General features: G+C 52.1%; 1 protein-coding gene across 3 annotated transcripts in view; it reads right to left on the bottom strand.

The window, feature by feature from the left end:
• Nucleotides 1-8,549: 8,549 nt before the first annotated feature.
• The window catches only part of MAP3K9 (mitogen-activated protein kinase kinase kinase 9), a 74,939-nt gene continuing 58,028 nt past the window's right edge, over nt 8,550-25,460 (bottom strand). Inside the window, exons 6-12 of one of the 3 annotated variants that reach the window (XM_047736673.1) lie at nt 25,175-25,415; nt 23,634-23,756; nt 22,116-22,296; nt 19,487-19,555; nt 17,975-18,087; nt 16,227-17,030; nt 8,550-14,880 (exon numbers count right to left, since the gene is read on the bottom strand). In XM_047736673.1, coding sequence (XP_047592629.1) covers nt 14,396-14,880; nt 16,227-17,030; nt 17,975-18,087; nt 19,487-19,555; nt 22,116-22,296; nt 23,634-23,756; nt 25,175-25,415 — 2,016 coding nt within the window. In that variant the 3' untranslated portion in view covers nt 8,550-14,395. The remainder of the gene's footprint in view (nt 14,881-16,226; nt 17,031-17,974; nt 18,088-19,486; nt 19,556-22,115; nt 22,297-23,633; nt 23,757-25,174; nt 25,416-25,460) is intronic. The other 2 variants (XM_047736674.1, XM_047736675.1) reach the window with 2 other exon arrangements.

Here is a 25,460-nt window from a genome sequence, read left to right as displayed (position 1 = left end):
TTATGTCACCCGTGATTGAAGAGCTTGGTTTCTTTCCACTTAGAATAAAATCCAAACTCTTTCCTATGGTCTGAAAGCGCCCCAGGGCGGCCCCTCTTGATGGGTTCCTCATCTTTCAGGTCTCAGCTTCAAGCGATGGTTCTCAGCCCGGGAGTAATTTTGGCCCCCAAGGGACTTTTGACAATGCTCAGAGACTTTTCTGGTTGTCATGAATGGGGGTGGGAGGTGCAACCAATATCCGGTATGCAGAGGTCAGGCATGCCTGCTAGACTTTCTACAACGTGTAGGATGGTCACTGCAGCAAGGAGCTGTCTGGCCCAAAATGTTAGTAATGCCAAGGGTGAGAAATCTTGGCTTAAATTCACTTCTGTAGAGAGGACTTCCCTGACCATCTCTGTCTACGGTGATTCCCATCCCCCGTCCTTCACATCGCTAACTACAATCTGTAAATATGTTCTTGTTTACACACTCGTCATGTACTCCGCCAGGTTGGAGACAGAGCATGACTTGCTCAGCTTTGTTGCCTCAGCACTGATCACCTAGTAGGTGCTCAATAAATATTTGTGTCAAGAAGGGCAGGAAGGAAAGGAAGGCGCAAAGGAGAAAGGGAAATCAAGTTCAAATAGAACCCCACTGGAATGCCTGGGTGGCCCAGTCGGTGAAGTGTCCGACTCTTGGTTTCAGCTCAGGTTATGATCTCAGGGTCATGAGTTCAAGCCCCACATCAGGCTCCAAGCTCATCTGGGAGTCAGCTTGAAATCCTCTGTCTCCCTCTCCCTCTGCCCCTCCCCCTTCTCACGTGTTCCCTCTCTAAATAAATAAGTAAAATCTTAAAAAAAAAAAAAATAGCACCCCACCCACTCTTTCTGAGCAGTATAATGCCCACCTCCATCTTCACAAGGAAAATCGACCGTCCAGCTTGGTGGATTGCACTAATTAGTTTTCCTAGAGAACAAGTTGAGTGGACTTTGAAACATTTTAAGAAGTCTGTTGTGGTGGTGGTGGCATGAGAATGTCAAGATTCCTTCAGTTGTGACTTGTTTTTTCAAACAAATCCTCCTGAGGGTATGAACCATGTCTGTTTCAGCCTCCCCTGTAGACCCAGCATGTGGCATGGTGCCTAGCACCCAGAGGGAGCAGGTTCTGACCAATGTAGAAATGAGTCAATGAATGAATGAATGAATGAATGAATGTCAGAAGATACATGTAAACCCCCAGCCTAGTGGGGAAGGAGAGTTGATGCCACAGTATACCCACTTCTTTTTTTTCTTTTTTCTTTTTTTTTTTTAAAGATTTTATTTATTTATTTGACAGAGAGAAATCACAAGTAGGCAGAGAGGCAGGCAGAGAGAGAGGAGGAAGCAGGCTCCCCGCTGAGCAGAAAGCCCGATGTGGGGCTCGAACCCAGGACCTGGGATCATGACCTGAGCCGAAGGCAGCGGCTTAACCCACTGAGCCACCCAGGCGCCCCGTAAACCCACTTCTTTAGCAGCTGACACACCCATTCAGAAAGCCAGCCCCCGGTTTAGGCTCTACTCCTTTTGTTGGTAACCCTTAAAAAGAGCGCTGCCATTAAAGACTTCAACTCTGGAAGAGGCTTCTGTCCTTTGTCGGCTCTCTCACACTGCCCTTGAGAGGAAAATAAATTTGGCTTCAAGTTTTCCCAATGCCCATTTATAGTTCCTGACACAAAGCCCGGACGTCTGTACTATTTTGTCACCAGAGGCCACTTAAGTCCCTCGGGGTGACCTTCTGTCCGCCCTCACCCCAACTACCTCCTCCACTCAGGGCTTCCAGGGACTATGAGAAGACACCGCAGGCTGTAAGGCTCCCTCCACACAGCGCTCCTTGCTGGAAGGAATCTGCCTAAACTCCACTCTTAAACCCCCGAGATTAATGTTATCTTATTAGCAACACAAAATGGAAAAGACTGAGCTCTTTCAGTATAATCTGCTTAGTTTCCCGGGGTTGCAGGGAGCTTCTCCAAGGAATGTGCTTGGCTTTTGTTAGGGGACGTAAAAAAAAAAAAAAATCCAAAAAAAAAACCCAAAAAACAAAACAAAACAAAAAACCTTCTAACTCATGGTTTGGCATAAATCTGCCTAATTTAGGTTGTGAAAACCCACTGATGAAGTCCTGGGCCTTTTTCCTACGGAGTCTACAAATATCAGTGTTATTGGGAAATCTCATACAATGAAACTCACTACTGCAGATCCCACTTTAATTCTCTCCGTCCCTCCCCCTTTTTCTCCCTCCTTCCCTCTCTCCTTCTCTCTTTGCCCACATTCTCCTTAGTCTCATTAGCGCCATCTGGTGGGCATTCAAGTCCTCTCCTACTTTCAGTCCCCAGAGAGTGCCTGCCTACATTCGCGCATTACACCTACATTATTTATCTTATTTGAAAATAAAACCAAGAAAAAAAGTTTTAATTTGTTAATTCATCTTAAGATGAAAATAATTATCTTATTAAATGTTTCACATAAATAACATATTTTAGTGAAAAATAACCATATTTTCCCAAACAAAAATATTCTATGAACAGAGTGTTGATACTCACATTTTTGCACATCTCTTTAATGTCTGGCTTAATAAAAGGCAGCCAAACTCTCTCTCTCTGATTTTGCATTCAATCTGTTGCAATATCTTGTTTTGGTTGAAACATATGAAGAAAATCTGGCCTCAGACAGATATGTAGTTGGAAAAAGAAGGAGTGTTTTAATAGCTTTTTCAGATAATTGTGGTCATTCTTTTTTGCTACTATACCAACACTCGACAAGTTATGGTTTTTTAAAGTTTAGTTGGATTGTGAAATCTGAAATCCTATCCATAAACTTTTGTAAGATGCTATATGAAAATCCATTGGTCTAGGGGCGCCTGGGTGGCTCAGTTGGCTAAGCGTTTGCCTTCAGCTCTGGTCATGATCCCAGGGTCCTGGGATGATGGACTCCCTGCTCAGTGGGGAGTCTGCTTCTTCCTATCCCTCTGCTCTTTCCCCCGCTTGTGCTCTCTCTCTCTTCACTGTGTCAAGTAAATAAGTACAATCTTAAAATAATAAATAAATAAATTCCATTGGTCTATCTTGGACTTTGAATAGATTTTTGATGCATGAGTTTATAACTTCGTTGTCATATGGAGACTATCAGTTTATGAGTTATGGAGAACTTCCAAATGTTGACACATTACATTATAGAACATCAAAAAAAAAAAACCCTACATTCATTAATATCGCTACTGATCTCATTAGAACATTTCTTTAAGTGTGAGGAAGCTGTCAAGCTCATGACAGACTCAAGTTTCCTAAAATCATAATTTTCACTTGAAAGCTTGAATTTTGTCGTTGGGAAAAATAACATCTCCTGTTTTCTCTGAAGAGTACCACTTCCTTCATTTTCGGGAAAATATCTGCCAACCAGTCAAGCCCGAATAACTATAGTTTGCTTGACAATCAGTCTTTCGAGTAAAAACAGCATTCTATGGAAAAAACAGCAGCTCATTCAGCAGACAATCCAACCCTACCCCTGCTTTCCCTCGAGACAACCCTGGGATTTCCGTCTGCCGCAGAAGGGCTTTCCATGAACTTTACATTTCTTCCCATAGGGTGTTAAACAGATGGACTCCTGAATCAAGATGCAAAATAATTAATGTTTCCCGTTTTATGAAGAACATTGTTCAGTGAAACTGGCATTTCCGTTCTTGTGCATGCGTGGTGGGGACTGTCTAGGTTGGTGTCCCCACCCGTGATAGGAGCAGGTTCCCGGAGTTCATGCACTGCTGTTTTGCACCCCTGGTGCCAACATAAACACAGCGAAGGGCTAAATAACAGTTTAATATCATTGGGAAAATGGATTTGACCTAGAAGATCCCCAGGGGTCTATGGACAACGCTTTGAAGATCAGTGCTCTACCTCCCCACATGGGCTGCCCGAGGAAGGAAGGACGGGCTGTTATCACATGTCTTTAATATCATTTATTGGGAGATGGGGTCAAGAAAAAGACCCCCCGTGCCCCAAACCCTTCACCCATATGCTCTTCTCCACTGCCTGCACCCTTTCCTGATTCTCCACAGAAAGTCTCTTCTGAGACACACCGTCCCCCTCACTCCAGCGCAGACTAGACAGCACGGGGGGATCCCAGCTGGAAGGACCCAGTCCTCCTCCCACCTGTGCTAAAACTTAACCTGTGCTGCTTCTGGCCTGGTGATCACCTAAGCCCAACACTTATGATAAAGAAAAGGCTACAAGAACAGAATGCCCTGTGAGGGGAGGAATGTGGACTGGCAGACGATGGAAAGCCCCCTTTGCAGGGGCTGCTCCATGAACCAGACGGGGAACAACACATACTGGCGAGGACGTGGAGAAAGGGAAACCCTCTTGCACTGTTGGTGGGAATGCAAGCTGGTGCAGCCACTCTGCAAAATAGTACGGAGGTTGCTCAAGAAGTCAAAAACAGAGCTGCCCTATGACCCAGCCATTGCGCTACTGGGTATTTACCCCAAAGATACAGATGTAGTGAAAAGAAGGGGCACCTGCACATTGATGTTCATAGCAGCAGTGTCCACAATAGCCAAACTGTGGAAAGATCCGAGATGCCCTTCAACAGATGAATGGATAAAGAAGATGTGGTCCAGAGGCACCTGGGTGGCTCAGTGGGTTAAGGCCTCTGCCTTTGGCTCAGGTCATGATCTCCAGGTCCTGGGATCGAGTCCTGCATCGGGCTCTCTGCTTGGCAGGGAGCCTGCTTCCTCCTCTCTCTCTCTCTCTCTGCCTGCCTCTTCGCCTACTTGTGATCTCTGTCAGTCAAATAAGTAAATAAAATCTTTAAAAAAAAAGAAGAAGATATGGTCCATATGTGCAATGGAATATTACTCAGCCATTACAAAGGATGAATCCTCAGGTTTTGCATCAACATGGATGGAACTGGATGGGATTATGCTGAGTGAAGTAAGTCAAGCAGAGACACACAATTGTCATATGGTTTCACTCAGATGTGGAACATAAGGAATAGCATGGGGGACCACAGGGCAAGGGAGGGAAAACTGAATTGGAAGAAATCAGATACGGAGACAAACCATGAGGGACCCTCGACTCTGGGAAACAAACAGGGTTACAGAAGGGAGAGGGGTTGGGGGGGAGCCAGGTGATGGGTATTAAGGAGGGCACGTGTGGTGATGAGCACTGGGTGTTATACACAATGAATGAATCATTGAACACCACATCAAAAACTAATGATGTAGTATATGTTGGCTAATTGAATTTTAATTAAAAACAAAAAACAAGGGCTGCTGGAATAATCCTTGGGATCCCAGCTGCCCAGCTGTCACCACCCAGGGACTCTGTCGGTCTTAGTCCCGTTTCAGGCCTCAGCTTAGACATGGCTTCCCCCCTCTCTCCCCCATACCCCCATCTCGGAGTACCCCCCCGCAGTGCCCTTCTTGTGATTTTCCCCACTGCACTGTGAATTCCTAAAAAGGCAGCAGCTCTTTTCTGTCTTGTTCTTTCACTCTCAAGAAGTTTAAAGCACAGAGGGGATGTGTTCATGCGCTCTTTTCTTAAGTGGTTGCCCTCAGGCGGGGCAGGCCTCTCCGTCCACCGCTGACCCCTACCACATCTCCATCATCTCAAGAACGCGTTCCTCCTTGACCTGCCTGGGCCCGAACAGAACTGGAATTTGCTGGTCACACTGAATCGCAGGCCTGAGTAGGCCCTCTGTCATTATGTGTCAGAAGGATGAGTCTTCTCTTTTCAGGTTGGGTAAAGCACAGAACAAGATGGGAGTCGATGTCTCTTTAACTGGCCGCTGCTCGCTGACCGTGGCCCCCAGCACTGCCTTTGTCACAGGAGTCCTGCTGTGCTTGGTAACCTGCATCAGAGCCTCCTGGCATCTTCTGTCTTCTGTCTCTCCAGGGAATGCGTGGTCTTCCAGAAGGCAGGGTCCTGTCTCTCTTCCTTTCTTCTCTTTCGCTCCTTCCCTGGCCTAAGGATCCCTGGCATCCTCCCACCCCAAATTCAAGCCCTTAATTTGCCAACCACTTAATCAGGCTACAGTCTGCTTAGACACCTGGGAAAGTAGCAGAGCCCCTGCTCAGAAAGAAGATAATGGTCCCTCCAGCAGGAGGCCTCAGCTGGAAGATCAAATCTTAGGGAAACCCAGAAGGGTACAGTCTTAGATGAGGCGAAGCTGGGGGCAGGGAAATCGTGCTAGGAGCTTGGGAAGGTAGGCTGGGACCTGATCGTTGAGCGCCCTCAAGGCTGTGCTAAAGAAGGCGGGTCTCTTCCTACAGATATTGGGGTGTAACGTGACCAGACCTGTGTTCCCTGAGCACATTTCCTTGGGAGGATCTGTCCCAACCCTTCCCTTTTCCCTTGCTCACAAAGGACCCTCCAGCATCTCCCTTTGAGACTGTGCGAGAGGCTCTCCTGATTGGGTGGCCACCGTGTGACCAGCGTCTTGAGAGGAGGAGCAAGGCTGAGCAGCAGACAACCCCCGACTCCACCCACCTAGGCCAAAACACGTTCCCCAGCCTGAGCTGGTCGGACTAGACTGGGTGGGGACTGCAAGGATCCCGGAGGGGATTAGCACAGGGTCGCAGCCTTGAATGAAGCACATTCCACAGTCAAGTCAACAGGGTGTGGTTGTATCCAACCCCCGCCCAACTCCGGCGCCAAGGGTTGTGTGCGTGTGTTGCAAATGTAAGAGCGTACCGTGTGTCGGCCCGGGACCTGGCATTCCTAACCATGCCTTCTAGGAGACTTCCGTGCTATTTCCTTCCAGAACTTTCTCTGTTCATGTGTCCTCACTAGGTTCCGCTTGCAATTTGCAGGTGACTCACCGTTTCAGCATCATCGCTCAGTTGGGAGGAAGAAATGAGAAGAGGGGTCAGGGGAGATTCCATTAGGACCTGGAAGCTTGTCCTGGTCCTGGCCCTGGTCTGCAGTCACCTTGCTCTATCGCTCAAGTCAGGCAGCAGCCCTGAAGCAAGTGGCCTAGACTTCTGGAACATCTGCAGGAGAACCTGGTATCTGGGAATATACCCCAAATTTCGGAATTCACCATTCTTTCACTGCATGTAGAAGTAACATATATTCACCATAAGAAAAAATTCTTAAAATTCCCAAAGTAAGGAACACTTTTTTTTTTTTTTTTTAAGATTTATTTAAGAGAGCGAGTGAGCAGGGGGAGGAGCAGAGGAGAGGGAGACAAGCAGATTCCCTGCTGAGCAGGGAGCCAAGGGGGGGTTCAATCTCACGACCCTGAGATCATGACCTGAGCCAAAATCAAGAGTCAGCCGCTTAACCACCTGAGCCACCCAGGAGCCCCACAAAGTGATACGAGCGGAGATGCTAGACTCGGAAAAAATCCCAGCTCCCCATTTGATAGCTGGGTGGCCTTGAGTGTGTTACTTGACTCTGGTCCTCATTTGTCTCGATGTATAATGGAGATAAAACGGAGTCGGCTCTTAAAGATGTTGAGATGTTGTGAATAAGATAACATAGGTCAAGTCTTAACCCACATTGGCACACTGTAGCTAGTGTTAATTACTAAATGCAATTTCTCGGCCCCTCTTATGGAATTAATGCCACATGGCCAAACTGCTTTCCAGAGACATGGAGCGAGTTCCACGCCTTGCACAGGGTATCTGGTCTCTTTCATGGCATCTTCTCCAGCAAGGAGTTTGGTCATTTTTTCATCTTTGCTCAATCTGCCTTCCAAAGATGACGTAGGCCCTGGGCAAACCCCCCCTTGACGTCCTCTTTCTTCTCAGTCTCAGTATCCAGCACAGAACCCCGCCTCCATTAGCCCTCCTGGGTTGCAGATGATGGAGCTAAGCCATAAGGCATGAGATACGAAGTCGCAGCATCAAAGCGGGAGAGTGTCCCTATCAAAGTTTCCACAGGCCGTCTTCCACGTGCAGCTGAATGGCGAAATAGGGGACTAAGGCAGTAGCCCCCGTGTGCGCCGCCGCCCCTCCCCCATCTGCTCTTACCCTCATCCCCATCCAGTTTGTAATCCTGGGAGCGGAAGCACGGAGGCGGCTTGGTGATCAGCTTTCTCCAGAAGAGGCCCAGAGAGGTGAAGCGGCTTGTCCAAGGGCACACAGCTGGCCAAGTGCCCCTGAGAGTATCAAGACAGCAAAGAACCCAAGATTCCCCTCACAGCCGCACACCCCCTTTACTTCCTCTTGGCCCCATTTACCGCTTCACCAGGAACATCAGAGGGGAGGGTGATAGGGCTGGGAGACGGCACAGGGGGCTCTGAAGGTCCAAATCCGTGGCCCGTGCAAGTCAGCTGTGAGAAGAGACTGAATCTTCTGGGCGGTGCTGTTCTCAGCGCCACGTGCTGGAAGTGCCCCTGTAGTCCAGCGGGGGGTGGGGAGGTGCGGGAGGGGCACCGGGGAACCTCCTCGCCCACCTCCTCTTTCCTGCACCATAGACATAGCTTTTATTTTTCCTACGTACGGAAATTCCCCAGAAAGAGCCAGTTCCTTGGACATACTGTTTAATTAAAAAGAGGGGAAAGGATAAGCTTACAAAGTACAGGGCAAACCAGAGGTCATTGTTGTAACAGTTTTATTCAAGTCTGTGTGTGCTCTGGTGGCGGGACCAGGCTGAATCAGCATTACACTGTAATACGGTAAGAGGTTTAGCCATTGAACCAAGCCTGCTTGGCATCCCTAGTTAACAACTTACAGTACCTTGAAAAAAAAAAAAGCCAAAGAAAAGAACCTGGTAAGTTTCCTTCTGGGCTTTTCTAGTCTTAAATATTGTTGACAAATTACAATAACTTAAATCCCAAAGCAAAATGGGAATTCAAGGACACAGGGTCAGGACGTGTGGACAAGACACTGGAGCCTAGGGATGAAAACGAATAGCTAATTCCAGAGAAACAAAACGAACACAAATGTGAACTTTCACTTTTTTCACCTAGACTCAAAGGCTCGAACAGGGAGGAAAATCCCAAAGAAGGCATTTCTGCAAACCAAGTAAAACCCATCACCAACCTCTTTCCTTAATCCTCCAGAAAATTCAGTTTAAATCTGTGTGCAAGCATGTGAGTGTGCGAGTCTGTGTGTTTAGGGTGGACAGTGAGAAAACTCAGAGGAGAAAGCTGACGAGTTCGTCACCTCCCTTCTTTGCTACAGCTGGGGACCGAGGGAGTGTAACTCACTACAAGGGCTTTTCTCTGGTCTCACTGCAGCGGTGACCAAGGGACCCAGGGCAAGGCTATAGGCGGGGAATGCAGGGAGCCACAGGCAGGAAGAATCAGGAAGGCCAGTCCTCCTGGCTCTAAGTTAAGCAAGGAGCCCAACCTTCAGAACGACTACCCCTAGGGCTCCCTGAGCAGCCTGGGAGGACATGGGCCCAAGACAGGAAATGAACAAAGGAGGGAGTTGCTCCCGGTGTCTCACCGGGACGAATGGGAAATAGTCAGCAAGCGGAGAGGCTGATGAGAGGCTCCCCCGGCCTGCACAGCCAACCAGATGCCCAGAGCGGGGTCAGCTTAACTAGGAACCTAAATCCCGGGACTTCGCTTCATTAGCCAGGACTCGGGTCTCTGCGTCCTGCCTTCAAACACCAGTGCCCGCGATGGGCAGCGCCCGGGTGGCCAGGCAGGGGAGGAGCTAGGGACCGAGGACTCGCAGCACAGCAACGCGTTTTCCTTTCTAGTGTGGATTTTCACTAATCTGAATTCCTGATCTAAGAGAGCAAGGATTCGTCTGAAAGAAGGGAGCATTTGGGATTGTGTTGCGAGGAATGAAAGTAGCCTGACAAGAACTCATCCCTAGGCCTGAAGCCAAGGGGAGAGGCAGGTGGCCCAGCATGCTGAACCAAAGGAAACTGCCAAGATTCGACTGGTTTTGACCTGCAACCACTCACACGCACGCACGCACACATACACACGCGCGCATGCACACACACACGCACACACACGCACGCACGCACACATTTTCTCCGCAAAGAGAAGCGATCCAGCAAGGGGAGGCTCCTCGGTGCTGGACCCTGGGTTCCAGAATCACACATTTTGAAGTTAAAGGGCTTTTTCGTGCTTCGGGTAGGGAAGGTAGCATCCCCCTTAGTTCCTGGTTGGGCTCAGAGGTCCAGAGAGGGGAAGAAACATTTGCAACTCCACATAGCTAGTAAGCTAGTATGGAGACAGCTCAGGTCACCATTAGTCTGCCACTCCTGCCACGACGGTCACCTGGGAAAACAACGTGCTGTGGGCTGCTCTCACCTCTGACCCAGGACACCATAGACTCTGGCAGAGCTTTCTGGAAAAGCCTGGCACTACAGCAAGGACAAATCTGCTTCTTCCCCAAATTCCTTCAAGAGGCAACGGAGTGTTTCTCACCTGCCTGAAGGGGGGCCCTCCCCTACCTGAGTCAAAAGCACAGGCTTAATTAAACACGGGAGAAAAGGTCAAGGCTCCCTGAAACATCCCCTTCACAGCTGTCCAGCCTTCAGAGTCCACTGCTCTCTGCTTTTGTGAAACGTGTGCTGGAAGAGTTAGCAATGCTCGGGCGCTGTCTCCCGCTTGTAGGGGGACAGAGGGAGGAGGGGGCCTCCACTGTGGGAACTGAGGAGCAAGAGCGTGGACAATAACCCACACCTGGGTGCCCTTGGGGTGTCTTGTTGTGTCCCTGAGCAACCATGGCCGGAGGGAATAGGGGCCTTGTAAAGAGCCTCACACCGGGACATGGATCTCAAGGGCTGGCGGACCTTCTCAAAAACTTTCTTCCAGGAACTGGTCCAATTCCAGTCTCTGAACAAAGTAGACTCTGGGAATGACTCCTAAAAAAATCTGAGACCCCAAACTGTCATTCTGACGCTGCCTCCGGCCTCCCCGTCTCCTCGGTCCTCCTTCCTAAGACGGTGACAGTGAGGACCAGCAGGACAAGTGAAGTGGGGGGAGTAGAAAGGGCGCTTACAAACACCAGGTGCCACATAAATGTGGAAGAACACACGCCTGACCATGGCTCCCAGACTAAGCCAACTCCAAAGCACTACTCTTCCAGAAACCAAAGGAAGGAACAGGAGGCAAGTCCCTCAGAGGCAGAAGTGGTGAGAACCACACTGCTGAAGCCAGCAGTCCGTCCCGATGGTCGTCAGGGAGCGGAGGGCTTCGCTGACCTGCTGGGATACGTGTCCTCAAGGCCTTGACAGGGAAGCGGGTAACAGGAAGGGAATGTGAGAGGAGCGAAAGACCAAGCCTGAGGCCAGAGAGCAAAGCAGAAAGTGGGAGAGAGACACCTTGCTCAGGGCCCAAGAGCTCGGTGCCCAACTCAGCAGCCAGCCCAAACAGCTTTTCAATTTCTCTTCCCTTGAATGTCTTCCTCCTGAAGCGCTTCCTCCTCTGTACCAGCAAGTGTATCAGGACAATGATGCAAGCTTGTAAAGGCCGGGAGGAAAGGTTAGCATCATTCTGAGTGGACCCCTGTGAGCTATCGTCACCACCACCCCCGGACCCGGGGGGACTACAGGATGCGAGGTGAAGACCACCTCCAGAGCCTCTCAGAAATAACATTCGGGGAAAGTGGGGACATCCACTCAGGCCCTGGCAATGGCCTGGATCCCCAAGGGGGTAAAGAGAGGATAATCCTGTCTAGAATCCGTGGAAGGATCTGGGGAGGAGGAGCAGAAAGCACGACCTGCTTCCCGCCACCACATTCTAGGTAGTGAGCACCCGCCAAGAGCAGAGGGTAAGTGTTCCTGAGGAAAGAGAAGGAAAGAGAACAGGAGATGCTGGCTAATGCCACGGCCGGGGCTGACCCCAGCTTCAAGGCCTGCTCCTGACCGCGGCCACAGAGGCCGGGGAGCCGAGGTGGACAGAAAGCAACTCAAACCCATGACTACACAGGATCCGTATTCAACCGAGCCTCGCCCCACAGAGAGAGAGAGTGTGTGCAGCGGGCAGGGGCCCATCAGAGACAGGGTTTGGAGGAGCTGAGAAGGAACTCCTCTGTCCCCGGGCGAGCTCCCCGAAGCCGTTTCAGACTAAACCTGCTTCTGCCTCTCGCACGTGCAATTCTACCCTCAGCGGACCCAGGCGTCCCCGGCCTTCCCTCCGAGTGGGGAGTGAGAAACGGGTTCCACCTCTCACGCAAGGCCAAGGGGCCGCCATGCAGCCAGCACTGCAACAGTCATGCTGCCGCTCCCAACAGAGATGGTACCACCCCAAGAAACAACGAAAAGTAGAGAACCGTCAGTTGCCTCACCGTGCAGAGCGCGGCCCAGAGCCAGCGGGTTTGAATCTTGCTGTAGGCTGCACCCCGCCGAGGGGCCATTCAGCGGAGCCAAGAGTTTGCAAATGCATTAGTGACTTAGGAACGGGGCTATGGAGAGTTCCCGGGAAGGGCAAGGAAGAGACCACCTGCGGCCCTCTCCCCATCAAGAACAAAGGGGAGTCACTTGGTGGGCTGGAACTGTGGAGAGGATTCACATTTTTTCCCCTTCTGGCCAAGGGGCGGGGGGCGGGGAATGGAGGCAAAAATGGTCCCTTGCAGTCTTCATTGCACAAAGGAGAGATGACACAGGACAGCCAAGTCCCAGGGACAATACACTGAGCGCACCTCCCACCCGAGATGAGGTGGCACCCTTGATGAGCGCCACTGAGCTCATCAAACAAGGAGCCATTTGAAAGCTAAGGTTACCCCTTCCTTCATTCCCAGGTTGGGACTTTATCAGTTACAGGGAGAGACAGAGCAGGGACCAAAGTCATCACCTGAGCCAGCTTCATTGCCCCCACTCCCCTTCCCGGACCACAGGGAGCCCGCAGGCTGTCCGGCAGCATCTCCAGGGAACTATTCTGCGAGGAGGACAGTGAAGCAACGTTTGGAGAGTCTGGAGGGGAGAGAGGCATGACCTAAGGTTCTGCTCCCCATCAAGTTCATGTGTGTGTCCCGCACAAGACAACTGTTCACACTTGACACAGGAGACCTCAGGGTAAGCGGAGAAGTGAAGGTACACAAGAGAAAGCTCTAGAAGCAACTCAACATTCAAGTCAAGGAAACAAACTCCAGAAAAGTAGGGGTTGGCCTCTGCTCTCCTTCCAACCCCATGCAGGGTCCAGAGCCCAGCATCGGGGCGTCCTGTGTACAGTGACAAGGGACCGTGGTCAGCCTGCAGAGCCCGGGGCTTGAAGCTTGGGGCACAATCATTAGGGGCTCACTGAGCACCTTACAAACATCATGGCCTCACCGTGTCCATTTGCGGAAGGTACCACTAAGGCTCCGTTTTCCTTCAAGGGCATCCCAGAATGGATGGCCTGGCTGAGAAGATATCCCCCCAGTTCTGGCTCCCACTGTCCAGGAGCCCTCACTCTGCCCCCACCAATAAGCTCTTCTGGAGCGGCACAAAGTCTCTACCAACCACACACACAACCCAAAGTCCACTGATCCCAGGATGGGAGGAAAGGTCAAGGGACGGGCGGGCGTCACACATAAAGGTCAGACAACAAAATGGACAAGCGCAGGAACTTCGTCTCTGGCTTCAGAACTGGCACCGGTGAGTGAGTCTCCCAAGAAATGATCCCTGGGATGAGCATGTTTGGGGCAGAAACTGGTCTGGCCATGTCCAGACCCCAGGTAGGAGATGGATGCCATCAACGGTGCTGGTTTCTGCCCTTATTTGCATGTTTCCAAAAGGAACAAGGACAGACTCGGTGACCCTCTTGGCTGCCACTCGACTCTGGGTTTCCTAACTCCTCCTCCCCCTCCCCCCAGTTCTCATTGAGGCAGGTCCCCTCATCCCTGCAAGGCTCAAATAAATGCAGGGAGGGGGCACCTGGAAGCACAGGCAGGTCAGTGCCGGGTCCGGGAACTCCTGCGCCCCACGCTGGGCCACCATGCCCTCGGTCCTCCGGCTGGCACGTAAGGGCTGAGGACCCGGAAAAGCTCCTGTTTTACCCCAGCTGAGGTGCGGATTCATGGATGTCGGGGAAGGATGTGGAAGAGGAGCAAAAACCAATCACGGAACATCCAAGACTGGTGCTTGCAAAGGTGGAACTCAGGGCTAATACGAGGGCTACAGGATGGGCTCTGGGCTTACCCGGGGGCTCAGGAGAGGGAGCAGCAGACCAATTCGGCTGAGTGACCCCGCAGGGCCACCCGAAAGGCGAGGAAGACTGTGGAGGATGGGGGACATGCACGCACCCCTCTCTCCCCTACACAGCCAGAGCTGATAGCCACAGCCCCTTCCAGTGGACGTGGGTAGAAAGGCCCTATAGGGCAGGGGACCCTCTGAAGTGGCCCTGCTTCCGCCCCTTCCATCTTCAAAGTGCATTATCAGTGCAAGAAGTAGGGCTGGATTTCAGGGGGGGTCCAACTCTGAGAAAGGGCTGTGCCAACCAGCTCCCCCAATCTCCTCCTGCTTCCCCCTTGGCCGTCCCCGGCCCATTTCACGCTAAGACCAGAACTCTTGCTGAATCTCATAAGGGGCAGGCCTGTGTGTGTTCAGTTCAGCTCTGCACAGCGGCACGGTGCTGTCCTGACTCTGACCCTCAGCATCCAGATCCAGAAGTGTCCGCTCAGCGGGGGGCAGCGGCCCCGCCTGGAATGGGAGCAAGGCCGGAAGTCCAGGCCGTTCCTCCACAGTGCTGCTGCTGCTAGCAAAGCAGGAGTCCAGGTTGCTGGGCGTCTCCGTGCTGGAGCTGTTGGCTGGGGAGGCGCTACGGGCGTGGCTGGGGGACACAAACCACCAAGGGTCCAGCCGTTGCCGGTTGGCAGAAGGACGTGGCCGAGGCAGAAACTCCAGGGTCTTGGGTCTCTCCAAGGTGGAGTCCTGCTGTGTGTTCCAGCGCCTTGGGGTTGGGGGAAAGACCACATTGGGGTCAGGGAGACGGGGGAATTCACCTGGGTCTCGGCTGGGGCTAGGGGTTTTCAACATTCCTGGTCAAAGAGACAAAGGGAGAAGCATCAGATGACACTACCACATTCCTGGGCCAGCTAGACACCACTCCCTCCCCACAGCCGCCATATCCTTAGTCACCTGGACCAACCCGAGTCACAGATAGTTAATGAGCACCAATGACCTGCCGGGCAGTGTGCTGGGAGGCACTGGGGATACAGTAGTGAAGCAGAAGGCTGTGATCACTGTATCTGATTAGAACAGTAATCATGGGACATAAGGAGGTGACATCTGTAATGAAACAGCTTAAGGCAGAACTATGCCCCACGGACCACCCTCTGTTGGCAAATAAAGCTTCAGTGTAACACAGCCACGTCTACTGCTCGCTCTCCCACTACAGCAGCAGTGTTGAGTAGTTACAACAAACATCACAGGACCCACAAAGCCTCAAATATTTACTCTCTCGCCCTTTACCAAGAAAGTTCGCTGACCCTAACTTAAGGAAAGGTCTGCTTATTCCCAGTTGATTCAGTGAATAAACACGTGAGGCAGGAACAAATCAAGGTAACCAAACTCTACAGATGAGGCATAAGGTCTCTCCCCAAAGAGGACACACATCTGCACAGCAAAAAAAATCTAAAGAGGGGAGGGGGCAAGCGGAAGGGAAAATAACTGTCGTTTACACTCAAGTATCACTCAAATCTCAGTCACCATCTCGTCATCTTCTGCAGGGTGAGAGGGGTTTCAGAGTCAGATTCAGGTCCCCAAGGGGGCAGGGGCTGCTGGTGGGAACGATGTGAAATTAGGATGGCCAGGTAGCTCGGTGTCAGATGGAGGAGGCAGGCACACGCCGGGCCCAGCGGTTCACCGGGATCCCTCTCCACGTCCGGGGAGTCAGCCATAGTAAGGGATGACTGATGCAGGGCAGGACGCCCAGGAGGAAGCTTGCCTGTGAGCACGACTGCACCAGCGCAGTAATGGCAGGCCGGAGCCCAGCCACGTGGCACCAGATGCCCCTCCTGGGGCAGCACGCCATTCCTTCCGGGAACTTCCGACTCCCCTTCTGGGAACAAGCAGAGCTAGGCTCCCGCCCCACCCGTACCCTGCAAGCACCACACGGTGCACTCCAAGACCCAGGGCCTGAATATCTCCCGGAGCCCCAGGTCTGATCCTGCCTAGAACCTTTCTGTCTCTCCTGCACTGAGGCACAGGACAGAGAGAGGGCAGCCGGCCGGGCCACCTCCCCAGCGGAGGGCAGCATGTCCTGGTGAGCGGAGTCAGAGGAGAAGGACATTCACTCCAATACTGCCACTCTTGGTGGTGGTGGGGGGGGGAGGTGCGGGGCAGAGAGGCAGGAAAGAGGAAAGAGGAGGAGGGCAGGGCTCACCTGCTCCAGGGCTGGGGCTCAGCCCATTGCTGGAGGGGCTCCTGCTGGCGAGGAGAGCCGCTGGCTTGAGGGCCCCGTCGGAAGGAGTCCGCCGGTGGCCACTGGGCTGCGCGGGGGCCGTGAGGGTGACGTGGGTGGGAGTCAGGGACTGGTTCGGGTCCCTCTTGAAGCGCTCCACGCGGACGTTGACCAGGGGGTTGCGGGTGCACGGGCTCAGGGGCGGGGCCTCGGCCGGACTGACGGGCATCTCGTACACCACGATCTCGTCGCTGTCAGAGCGCAGCAGGGAGCGGGTGGAGTTGCACTCCGAGATGGACGAGAGCGACAGCAGCGTCAGGGAGGCGGAGGGGTCTCCAAGCAGCAGCATGGGCTCCTCCTTCTTGAAGAGCTTCCGGGAGGGGGGGCTGGTGCTCCGACGAGGCCGGCTGGCCCTCTGGAAAAGACCCTCGCGCCTCTTCTTCTCCTCCCGGGCTGGGGGCTCAGGCTCCTCCGGGGGAAGCAGCTGGTACTTGCCGGCTTCCAGCAGGTCGAACCCCAGGCCCGTGGCTGCGAGAACAGCCCCACAGCCGAGCAGGGCCACCTCACAACGGCGGTGGTGGCCGCCGCCCCGCTTGAGGCTGTTGGTGGGCGTCAGCTGCGGGGTACTGGTGGCCGAATTGACCGGGGTGGGCTCCTCGTGGACTGCGTCACTGGAGGGGCCCTCTCCGTCCTCTCCACGAGGGAATGGGATACAGAGGTAGGACTGGTTGGGTGGATGCTGTAGACGACCCTCCCCGCTTCTGGGGCCTTCGCTGTCCTCATCCTCTGTGCGGACGAGAGGAAGGGAGGGGACACGGGACATAGAGATGAAGCAGCAAGAGAATCTTGTCCTTCTCCCACCCCTGCCTCCTGGCGGAGTGTCAGGAATGCAAAGGTTGAAGAGTCTAAGGAACCCGGCATTGACCCCCCAGGGCTTTAGCCCTCCACGCTCAACTGTGACCAACCCGAGGAAATCACTCTCCATTCCACAGCCTCCTTTCCTGTTTTCTGAAGAGGAAATCTGCCACTTTTCTACTCCTTTCATAGGGACCCTCAACACAAGAGGAAGAGTGTGAGTGTCCTAGAATAGTGGGTAGAACAGAAACATTCCTCCTTTTTTTGCACCTTAAAATTGGAAGAGACCTTGAATTTCTGGGATGGCCTAGAGACCGGTCCTACAGTGTCCTGCAATGGACCAAAATGCCCTCCACGGGTGAAGGTGCATCTACTCTATGAACTGACCCACTACGACCTTGGAAGTCTTCAGAGAGAACAGCACCTGCTGTCTGAGCGACAGCCTGGAGGAGACCTTACCCAGTCAGCAATCCCAAGCAACTGCAAAGCTTCCCTGGAGAAAGACCACAGTGTCCCCCGCCACCATCTCCTGGTTTGCAGACTCCCCATATTAAGATACAAAGGGAAGCGACCCAGCAAAGGGAAGTGCCTGATTCAAGGCCTCACCCTCTGCACTGCCCTAAGGAGACTATACCTGGCTCCCTGGGATGGGAGGCCACGGGCAGGCCCCAGGGCAGCAGGAGGAAGAAACTGTGACTGGGGAAGGTTCAACAAAACGGGAGTAGAGCAAGCAAAGAGGGAAGGAGGTGGGGCCCAGGAGTCGGGGAAAGAGGAGACCCCCATGAAGGGGCACCAGGAGTCCTCAAACAGTCCCAGAAGCTTGACCAAAATTTCCCTGAGGGAACAGGGAGGGTCCGGACAAGGGCAGTGCTCACCCATCTCCATAAGGCTGGTGAACCCTGGCAGCGCTGGGCTACTCCTCGGGCCCTTCCCCAGGTTGGGGGCACTGGACGACCACTGTTTGTAACCATCTACCAGGGACTTGAGGCTGATGGGAGGAAACGAGGAAACTGTGAGAACTGGTTACTTCCCTTACTCTACCCTCACCTCCACGGGCCTGTGCAAATGTCTCTCCCTAGGAGCCTATTAATTCCACCAAAGCCCACGAGCCTTGGCATAGAGGCAACAAACCCCGAGTCCCCTCGCATCGCAAACAGAAGTACACATGCTCTCAGGGCCGTGAACCCACCCCTCCACATGCTGCTATGGAGCAGGGGAAAGATCTAGCAGGCAGGCTGGCAAGAGGGCAGAAGAACGCGGACTGCCCAGCACTGGCCCGGGTCTTGCCCGAGCCCATCTTCCGCAAGAGGCCATCGCTCCGGGACACTGTCTACAGCACAGTGCTGACATCAGGGGACACTGCGATGCCAGGCAAGCCCCGGGCAGGGGAGCCGGCAGACACGGACGGGCCAGCCTGCTCCACTCAGACCGTTTCTCCACTCCTTCCCGGCGTATGGCATGCTCAGGCAACTGTCAAAGCCAGACACTTTTAAAAAACAAAAACCAGCCAACAAGGTTGCACCAACCCAGTGCACTTTGGGACAGACCTATGTGCAGAGTACATAATGCTGTACTGGAGCCCCTGGTTTGTCTGGGAATGGAGAGGAAAAGGGCAGGAGCTCACTTTCAGATCCCTGTGAAGAGCTCACACCTGCAAGCCAGTAACTCAGGGGTCCCCCCTGAGGGGGGACCCCTCCAGCCCCCTCATATGATGGGGGAATCAGAGGCCCAGAAGCACTGGTCTTTTCTCTAACAGACAATAAAAAGGGAAGACTGAGGAAATCTGTGGGTTATCGTTACCTTGGAAATACCAGGATAATAATCAGAGGTGGCTCTCATTTTAGGATCAGAAAAAGCTACTCAGATTAAGCCCACTCTTCCCAGTCCATCCTGAGGGAGAGAGAAGGACCAACGTTTCCCCTCATTTCAGATCTGTTTCAAGTGTTATCAGAAATACCAATGAATTCAAGTACATTCAGCCACCAGTGGTTTCCGCTAAAATACACAGTCAGAGATAAGCATGCTACTCAACCCACAGCCTGGGACTTCTAACTGATAATCTTCTAGTATCTTCTGGGTTCAGGGGGATCCGGATTAGCAAAGTCAAAGCCAGTGCTAAATATGACAAACAGCCTTGTGTCATCCCCCTATAACTAAGGTTGCCGGAAGAATCCCAACCACGGGCGCGGTCAGGGAAGGGAGGAAAGGGAGAGTCAGAATAACACAGGAAGATCCCAGGGTGCACAGGGGTACTGCTTTAAAGGAAAAAAGTCAGCACAGCCTTGGCAATAATGAGGCTCGATTCTACGGGGTGTGCCGTGAGAACGAGGAAATGGAAGGGGAACTATTACGAACACACTTGATGGAAGGGTGGAGATGAGACTCACCCCAGGTGGAAATGTGGAGATTCTGATGGGGTACTTAAACCATTAGCCTTCTCACGTCTCTGAGGGGATCTTCAATGAATAAAGAAAATCAGTAGTGGGCGACAGTGGGTACATCCAACTCAGCCTCTCCCACATGGGAGCCCTCGAGGCTGGACTCAATCACGTGGCTAGCCGCCCTCCTCGTGCCCGCTCAGCACAGCCCACACCATGTGGGAACCTTAACGAAGTGGCCGTGTTCAAGCTGCCACGGGCCCAGGACCTCCCAATCTGTGGGCCAAAGGTCCCTGAGCTGCCACAGCGTAACTGCAGAGACAGCATGAAGCCACATACCCAAGCTGTCTATGAGCAAGTATATGTTTCCTATAAGATATATACTATTTTTTTTAAAAGGATGGAGATGCAAATTCACTTAACATTACTGAATTCAATATAGCTTCTTGCTGTTACATATTTTCTTCCGTTGATAGGGACTAAAATTAGAAATACTGTCATACAGAGGCTCTCAAAAATTTCTGACATTTGACTTGAGAATGAACGGAATATATGTGATTTCTTGACTAGGAACTGAGAATCAATTATAAGTCATATTTTGAACTGTTTTAACAGTTTTGAGGACAAATCTATGTAAGGGAGAAGAAATGCCAAAATAAATATTTTGGAATGTGAAATAAAGTTAATTTACCAGCAAGACCAAAAAAAATTTTTCTATAAATGAAACAGAACTATAGAAACTACTGGGATCCACAGCCAACCTTGGAAATCTTGTCAGGAATCAAACGAAAGTCAGAAATATCAAGGGATTCAGGGCAACTGAGTTTCTCAGACCCACCACAACCCTACTGGACCCCAGGGCTCAAGCGCAATCAGACTGTGGAGCTCTTGCCCCTACAGAACCAACCGCAGCAGAACAATTTACCATTCCTAGAGGGCTCAGGCACTGAACTCTCAGCTTAGGCAGTTTACCCTACATACCTAAATTTTCCTTCCTGCCTGCCTGCCTTCGTTCCCTCCCTCCCTCCCTCCTTTCCTTCCTTCCCTTTCCCTATTCCAAGGCATCTAGTGATTTCTAAAGCCTGGCTTCAAAGAGTCAATCCTTTATGCACCAAACTGACATTTTCGCCTTCAGCTCAGATCTGACAGGAGAAAACAGACATTGGACCTGAGATGGTCTAGTAGTCAAAGGAATACCAGAGCCAGGGCCAGAGCCAGGCACAAGCTCAGGAAAGTCACTGCAAAGGGAGAAGGGGGTTGCTGCTGCTTCTCATTCAGAAAAGTCAAGAAACGGGATTCTAGGTTTTAACACCAAGAATAAGAACCATAAACCATGATGCTCATTCTTCAGCGGCGACATGGAAACAGCACAAGAGGTGTGCAATGGCACAGCCGTATTTACGCAGGCTCACCAGGAGCCAGCGAATCCTGCCTGCATGTCCCAAAGATGAACTTATTTAATCCTTGTCTCTGCTCCACTGGTAGGTGCCGACGGAACCCCGAGTTACAGACGGGAAGACACGTGGCCACTGGGCGAGGCACGGCGGGCCGGGACGGCCTGGGGTCAGCAGGTGCGCTCGCTGCTGCGGCGGACTGCACCACGAGGCACGGCCTCCAAGGAGCCAGGACCTGAGAAATTCTAACCCATAAGGCTCAGGAAGACCAGCACGTCTAAGATGCAAAGCCGGGTCTCATGCTTTGCCCAGAGCAGCTGCTCATACACTCAGTGTGGCTAGGAGGTGGGGCTTAAAAGAAGTTCTGGGGGCCCGAGATGTCATGAGCACTGGGTGTTACAGGAGACTGATGAATTACTGAACTCTACCTCTGAAACTGTTAATTAATTGAATTTAAATAAATTTTTAAAAAAAGTTCTGGGGGTGCCTGGGTGGCTTGGTGGGTTAAAGCCTCTGCCTTCGGCTCAGGTCATGATCCCAGGGTCCTGGGATCAAGCCCTGCATCCGGCTGTCTGCTCGGCAGGGAGCCTGCTTCCTCCTCTCTCTATCTCTGCCTGCCTATCTGCCTACTTGTGATCTCTCTCTCTCGGTGTCAAGTAAATAAATAAAATCTTAAAAAAAAAAAAAAAAGTTCTGGTGGCCTTGGTGTTACATCTGAGTGCACAGACTACCAGCGCTGGGTTATTCTGACCGCCCTTGCTTTGGATAAGCCTCCAAGTTAAGAGGGTCCCGTAAGCCCTGCCCTTCCTTCTCTTTGCTCTGCGTGGGTGTTTGAAGGGGAAGAGCCAGACGCCGGCAGGGCTCGGCAGACTCGAACAGGAGGGCTAACTCCCGTCCACCGCCTGTGTTTGTGAGTCTTACTGAAAGAACACAGGTGCGCTCCTTCAGTTACATGTCGCCCGTGGTCTGCGTCTGCTTTGGCACCGCAACAAAGCAGAGGAGGAGCTGGAAAAGAGAAGACAGGACCCGAAAAGCCTAAAATAATTACCATACACAGAAGTATGCTGAGCCCCTTCCCAGGGGAGGTCCAGGGAGCAAGGATATTGGAAAACCACTGCAAAGATCCACAGGCTTGTAATTTCTCAGAAAGCAACGAAACCCACAACAATGAGAAAGTATTTCACCTCATAGTTCTAAAAGGCAGCACCCGTCTTTAAGTGGAGTCGCCTCCTTCTGGTTCTTACCCTTCATCTCCGGAGGCAAGCTCCTTCTGACCAAGCGTGCTTGGCCCCCACGTCCGTCCTTTCTTCTTGGGGGCCCTCTTCTCCTCCTCCTCCCCTTCCTCTCTCAGGATGACTGAGTTCCGGCCCCAGGTTTTGCTGCTTTCACCCGGTGTCACTGTGAATAACAAAAGTTGGATGGGACCTGGAAAAAAGATAAACAGGGTCCCCCCAAAACTAGCCTCTACCTCGCCAGACAGACACAGACACACAGACACACATATGGAGTTGCAGGGGAGAAGTCAAAAACTCTGTGCCCAAGTGGAGCCTTCGAGTCCTCAGGCACCAGTCACCGAGCGCTCTCAAAGCACCCAACACGGGAAACTTCCCCGATTCTCCCAAGTCCGAGGCAAAGCTGGTGCTTAGGCCAGCCGGACACTGGAGTTCCAAACAGATCTGGCTTACAGAACTTGTTTTGTTCCAGTGGAACTGGATTCGGGGTAGGTAGGGAAGGAGGTAGGTAGGAAGGAAAAAAAACGGTAAGGGTGAAAGGGAAGACTCAGAGGTGCAGAGAAGAATTTTGGTAAGAAAGGAAGACAATGAGGTCAAGGCTGTGAAGCAGGAAGTCAGGAGTCGGAGGAGAAGGGGACGGAACGGCCTAGAGAATTATAACAGGTAAGAGACGAGGAACGTTCTTCTAACATTACTGCCTTACAGCAGAAGTTCAAACCCAAATGCCTCAGAGACTAGGCTTGTATCTTAAATGAGCAGATGGCTCCAGACACCAAAAAAATAGGAGGTGAGGGGACTGAGGTAAAATACAGAGCATATGGAAGTCACCATTGCTTCCAGCTAACGGTGGCCACATGAAAAAAGGGAATCCACAGATATGAATGGGTTTTTCACGGAGAGCCAGCCAGAGCTTGTCTTTTGTTTGTTTTTAAATGAAATCTCTAACTTTAAGTTAGGGAAACAACTCCATTCATTCTTTTTAATAAACACTAAAATTGTAAAAATTTTAAAATTTTTTGTAAATTTTGTAAAATTTTAAGAATATAATTGGTCCAGACTTGACCTATCACGAAGTATGTGGCAAGTTTCCTTAGGACCTACACTTTGAAAACACCCTTCCCTTGGGGAGCATGAACGATAACAAAAAACAGTGATGCCCTGAACATGGCAGAGAGCATACAGGTCCCCAGGCCAGGGTACCAACCAGCCCAGGCCAGGTCCCAGGCTACCTATAGCACACGCCAGTTTCCGAATTGCTCTGTAGTTCACGAAAGATCCCATCAATGCCGACAAACCCCTCTGCTGGTCTCTAAGAGGAAAAGTAGGGGAGGGAGAGTATAAAGCTAATGGAGAGAGACAAGAAGGAGGGCTAAGGGTTTGCGTACATATGTGCATGTATATACACATTGCCGAGGAGAGGTGGCAGAAGTTATGGATGGAGCAAGCCTGGGCCAGTCGGTGGCTGGACAGAGCAGGGGACAGAGGCCCCTGGTGTGTTCTGGCCCCAACTAATTTGGGAAACAGTCTCACACTGGATGGCCCGAAGGCGAGGAATGACGGTGGGGCTCGCGGGAGGACTGGAGCGGCTGCTGACGAGACTCTTCCTTTTATCCATGGTGGGGGAGGCCTGAACCGTGAACTTGTGCTGGAAATCTGCTTGGGGAAAGACAGACATGCGTGCATGTTAGAATTTTCCATAATCCAGTTCCTACGAGAAAAGTGACACTTCCCAGCAGGCTGGAGGGATAGGCCCCGGTTTCCTAAGAAGCAACTTGTTCGCCTGGGAAACGCTTTCTCCCCGAAGATGGCAGGACAACAGGCTGAACGTATGAGAAGGAAAATTCACTCTCCAAGTCAAGCTCATCTATAGCTCAGGTAGGTGTAGCAACTACAGATTTATAGCAGTTTTCTTAAGATCGTGAGACTTGCTGACCAGTCTAGGAAATCTAACTTAAAATTCGGTTTCTTACAATCGATGAGGACAGGCCCCCTTCTCTCGGGGACCAAGGCAGGGAGCCAGAAGCTTCTCACTAAAGGCAGGCAGAGCAGAGTAATAAGGACTCATCCTTGGTGGGAACCTAGGGAAGCGAGCACGATGGGATTAATGGTCCAAACTGTGGTGTTTTCCAAAGGCAGTTATGGTACGGCATAAAGAAGGGAAACCTTACAGCCCTGGTTTTCTAAGTCCCAGTGTCCTCATCTATCAAGAGGTGTAATAAACAGACAAGTGTCTGCACCGGGGTCCCCTGACTAGATGCGATCTCCCTGAAGGTGGGAACTACTGCTTCCCTCCGAGCTTCCCCAGCTCACAGCAGCAGCCACCACACGCGACAGGCTCCAGAGGGGCTCACAGACTGTGCTGCCGGCCAGGAAAATGTGCAACGAGAACACTAGGAGACATGTCCCACAAATCCAGCCACGGGATTGCATGGGATGAATTCCTGTGCTTGCACTGAAGCCATCACCCCGGAGCTTAAAATCCTCCACTGTGTCCCAGTGATGCTCTTTTCCCTCGGTTTCCTCCCACATCTACTGAGCTTGCTTCCCAGGACCTTGTAGACGTAGAATACAACAAACCCACATTGAGCACCGCCTCCCTCCATGGGTCCATTACAGCCCACAAAGATTCTAACTTCATGGTTTTGTGTTGATTTGCATTTTCTCAAGGCTGAACATAGTACAGATGTACCTCTCCTCACCCAAAGTGCTTCTGAAAGGTTGTGTGCAACTCAAATTCCTACCCGTGAATCCTACTCTCCACTGCGGCCAGAGAACTGGTTATTCAAAGAAACCCTGAGAGGAGTTATTCTGCAGAGCCCTGAGCCCTCTACGGGAGCCACCAGGCTGCTGGCTGTCTGGACCGTGCCCGTCAGGTCTGCCCGCGACCCGTCTGTCCTCCCCTCGGTCTGTTTAGTGACACTCAGAAACTCCCCCGGTGTGGACCAGCTTGGCCGCGGGCCAGTCTCCCCCCAAATGGCCAGCCCACTTCGAGCCCGCCCCCATCTGAGACCCAGAGCGTCCTGCCTCGCGGAGCTGGGTCCCCGGCTCCCCGCAGGGCCCCGGCCACTGACCGGAAGGGAGGCTGATGCGGTTCCCGTCCTTGAGCTTCAGCCGGCTCTTCCGGAACTTGCCCTTGCGCTTCTTCACCCGGGGCTTCTCCTGGCACAGCTGGTGGATGATGATGTTGAGCTCCCGCTCCAGGATGTCGATCTCCCGCTCGGCCAGCTCCTGCTCGCGGCGCCGCAGCAGCTCCTCCTGGGTCTTCTGCTGGAGCGCGGCCCGCGTCAGCTCCTCCTCCCAGGTGCGCAGCTCCTGCAGGGGCGGAAGCACGGCGGAGAAGGGGGGGCGCTCCGGTTG

Source organism: Lutra lutra, chromosome 7 (genome assembly GCF_902655055.1).
Source record: "Lutra lutra chromosome 7, mLutLut1.2, whole genome shotgun sequence".
In the NCBI taxonomy this organism is placed as follows: domain Eukaryota; kingdom Metazoa; phylum Chordata; class Mammalia; order Carnivora; family Mustelidae; genus Lutra; species Lutra lutra.
Note: the sequence above shows the minus strand (reverse complement) of the source record. Positions and strands in the feature narration are given on the sequence as shown.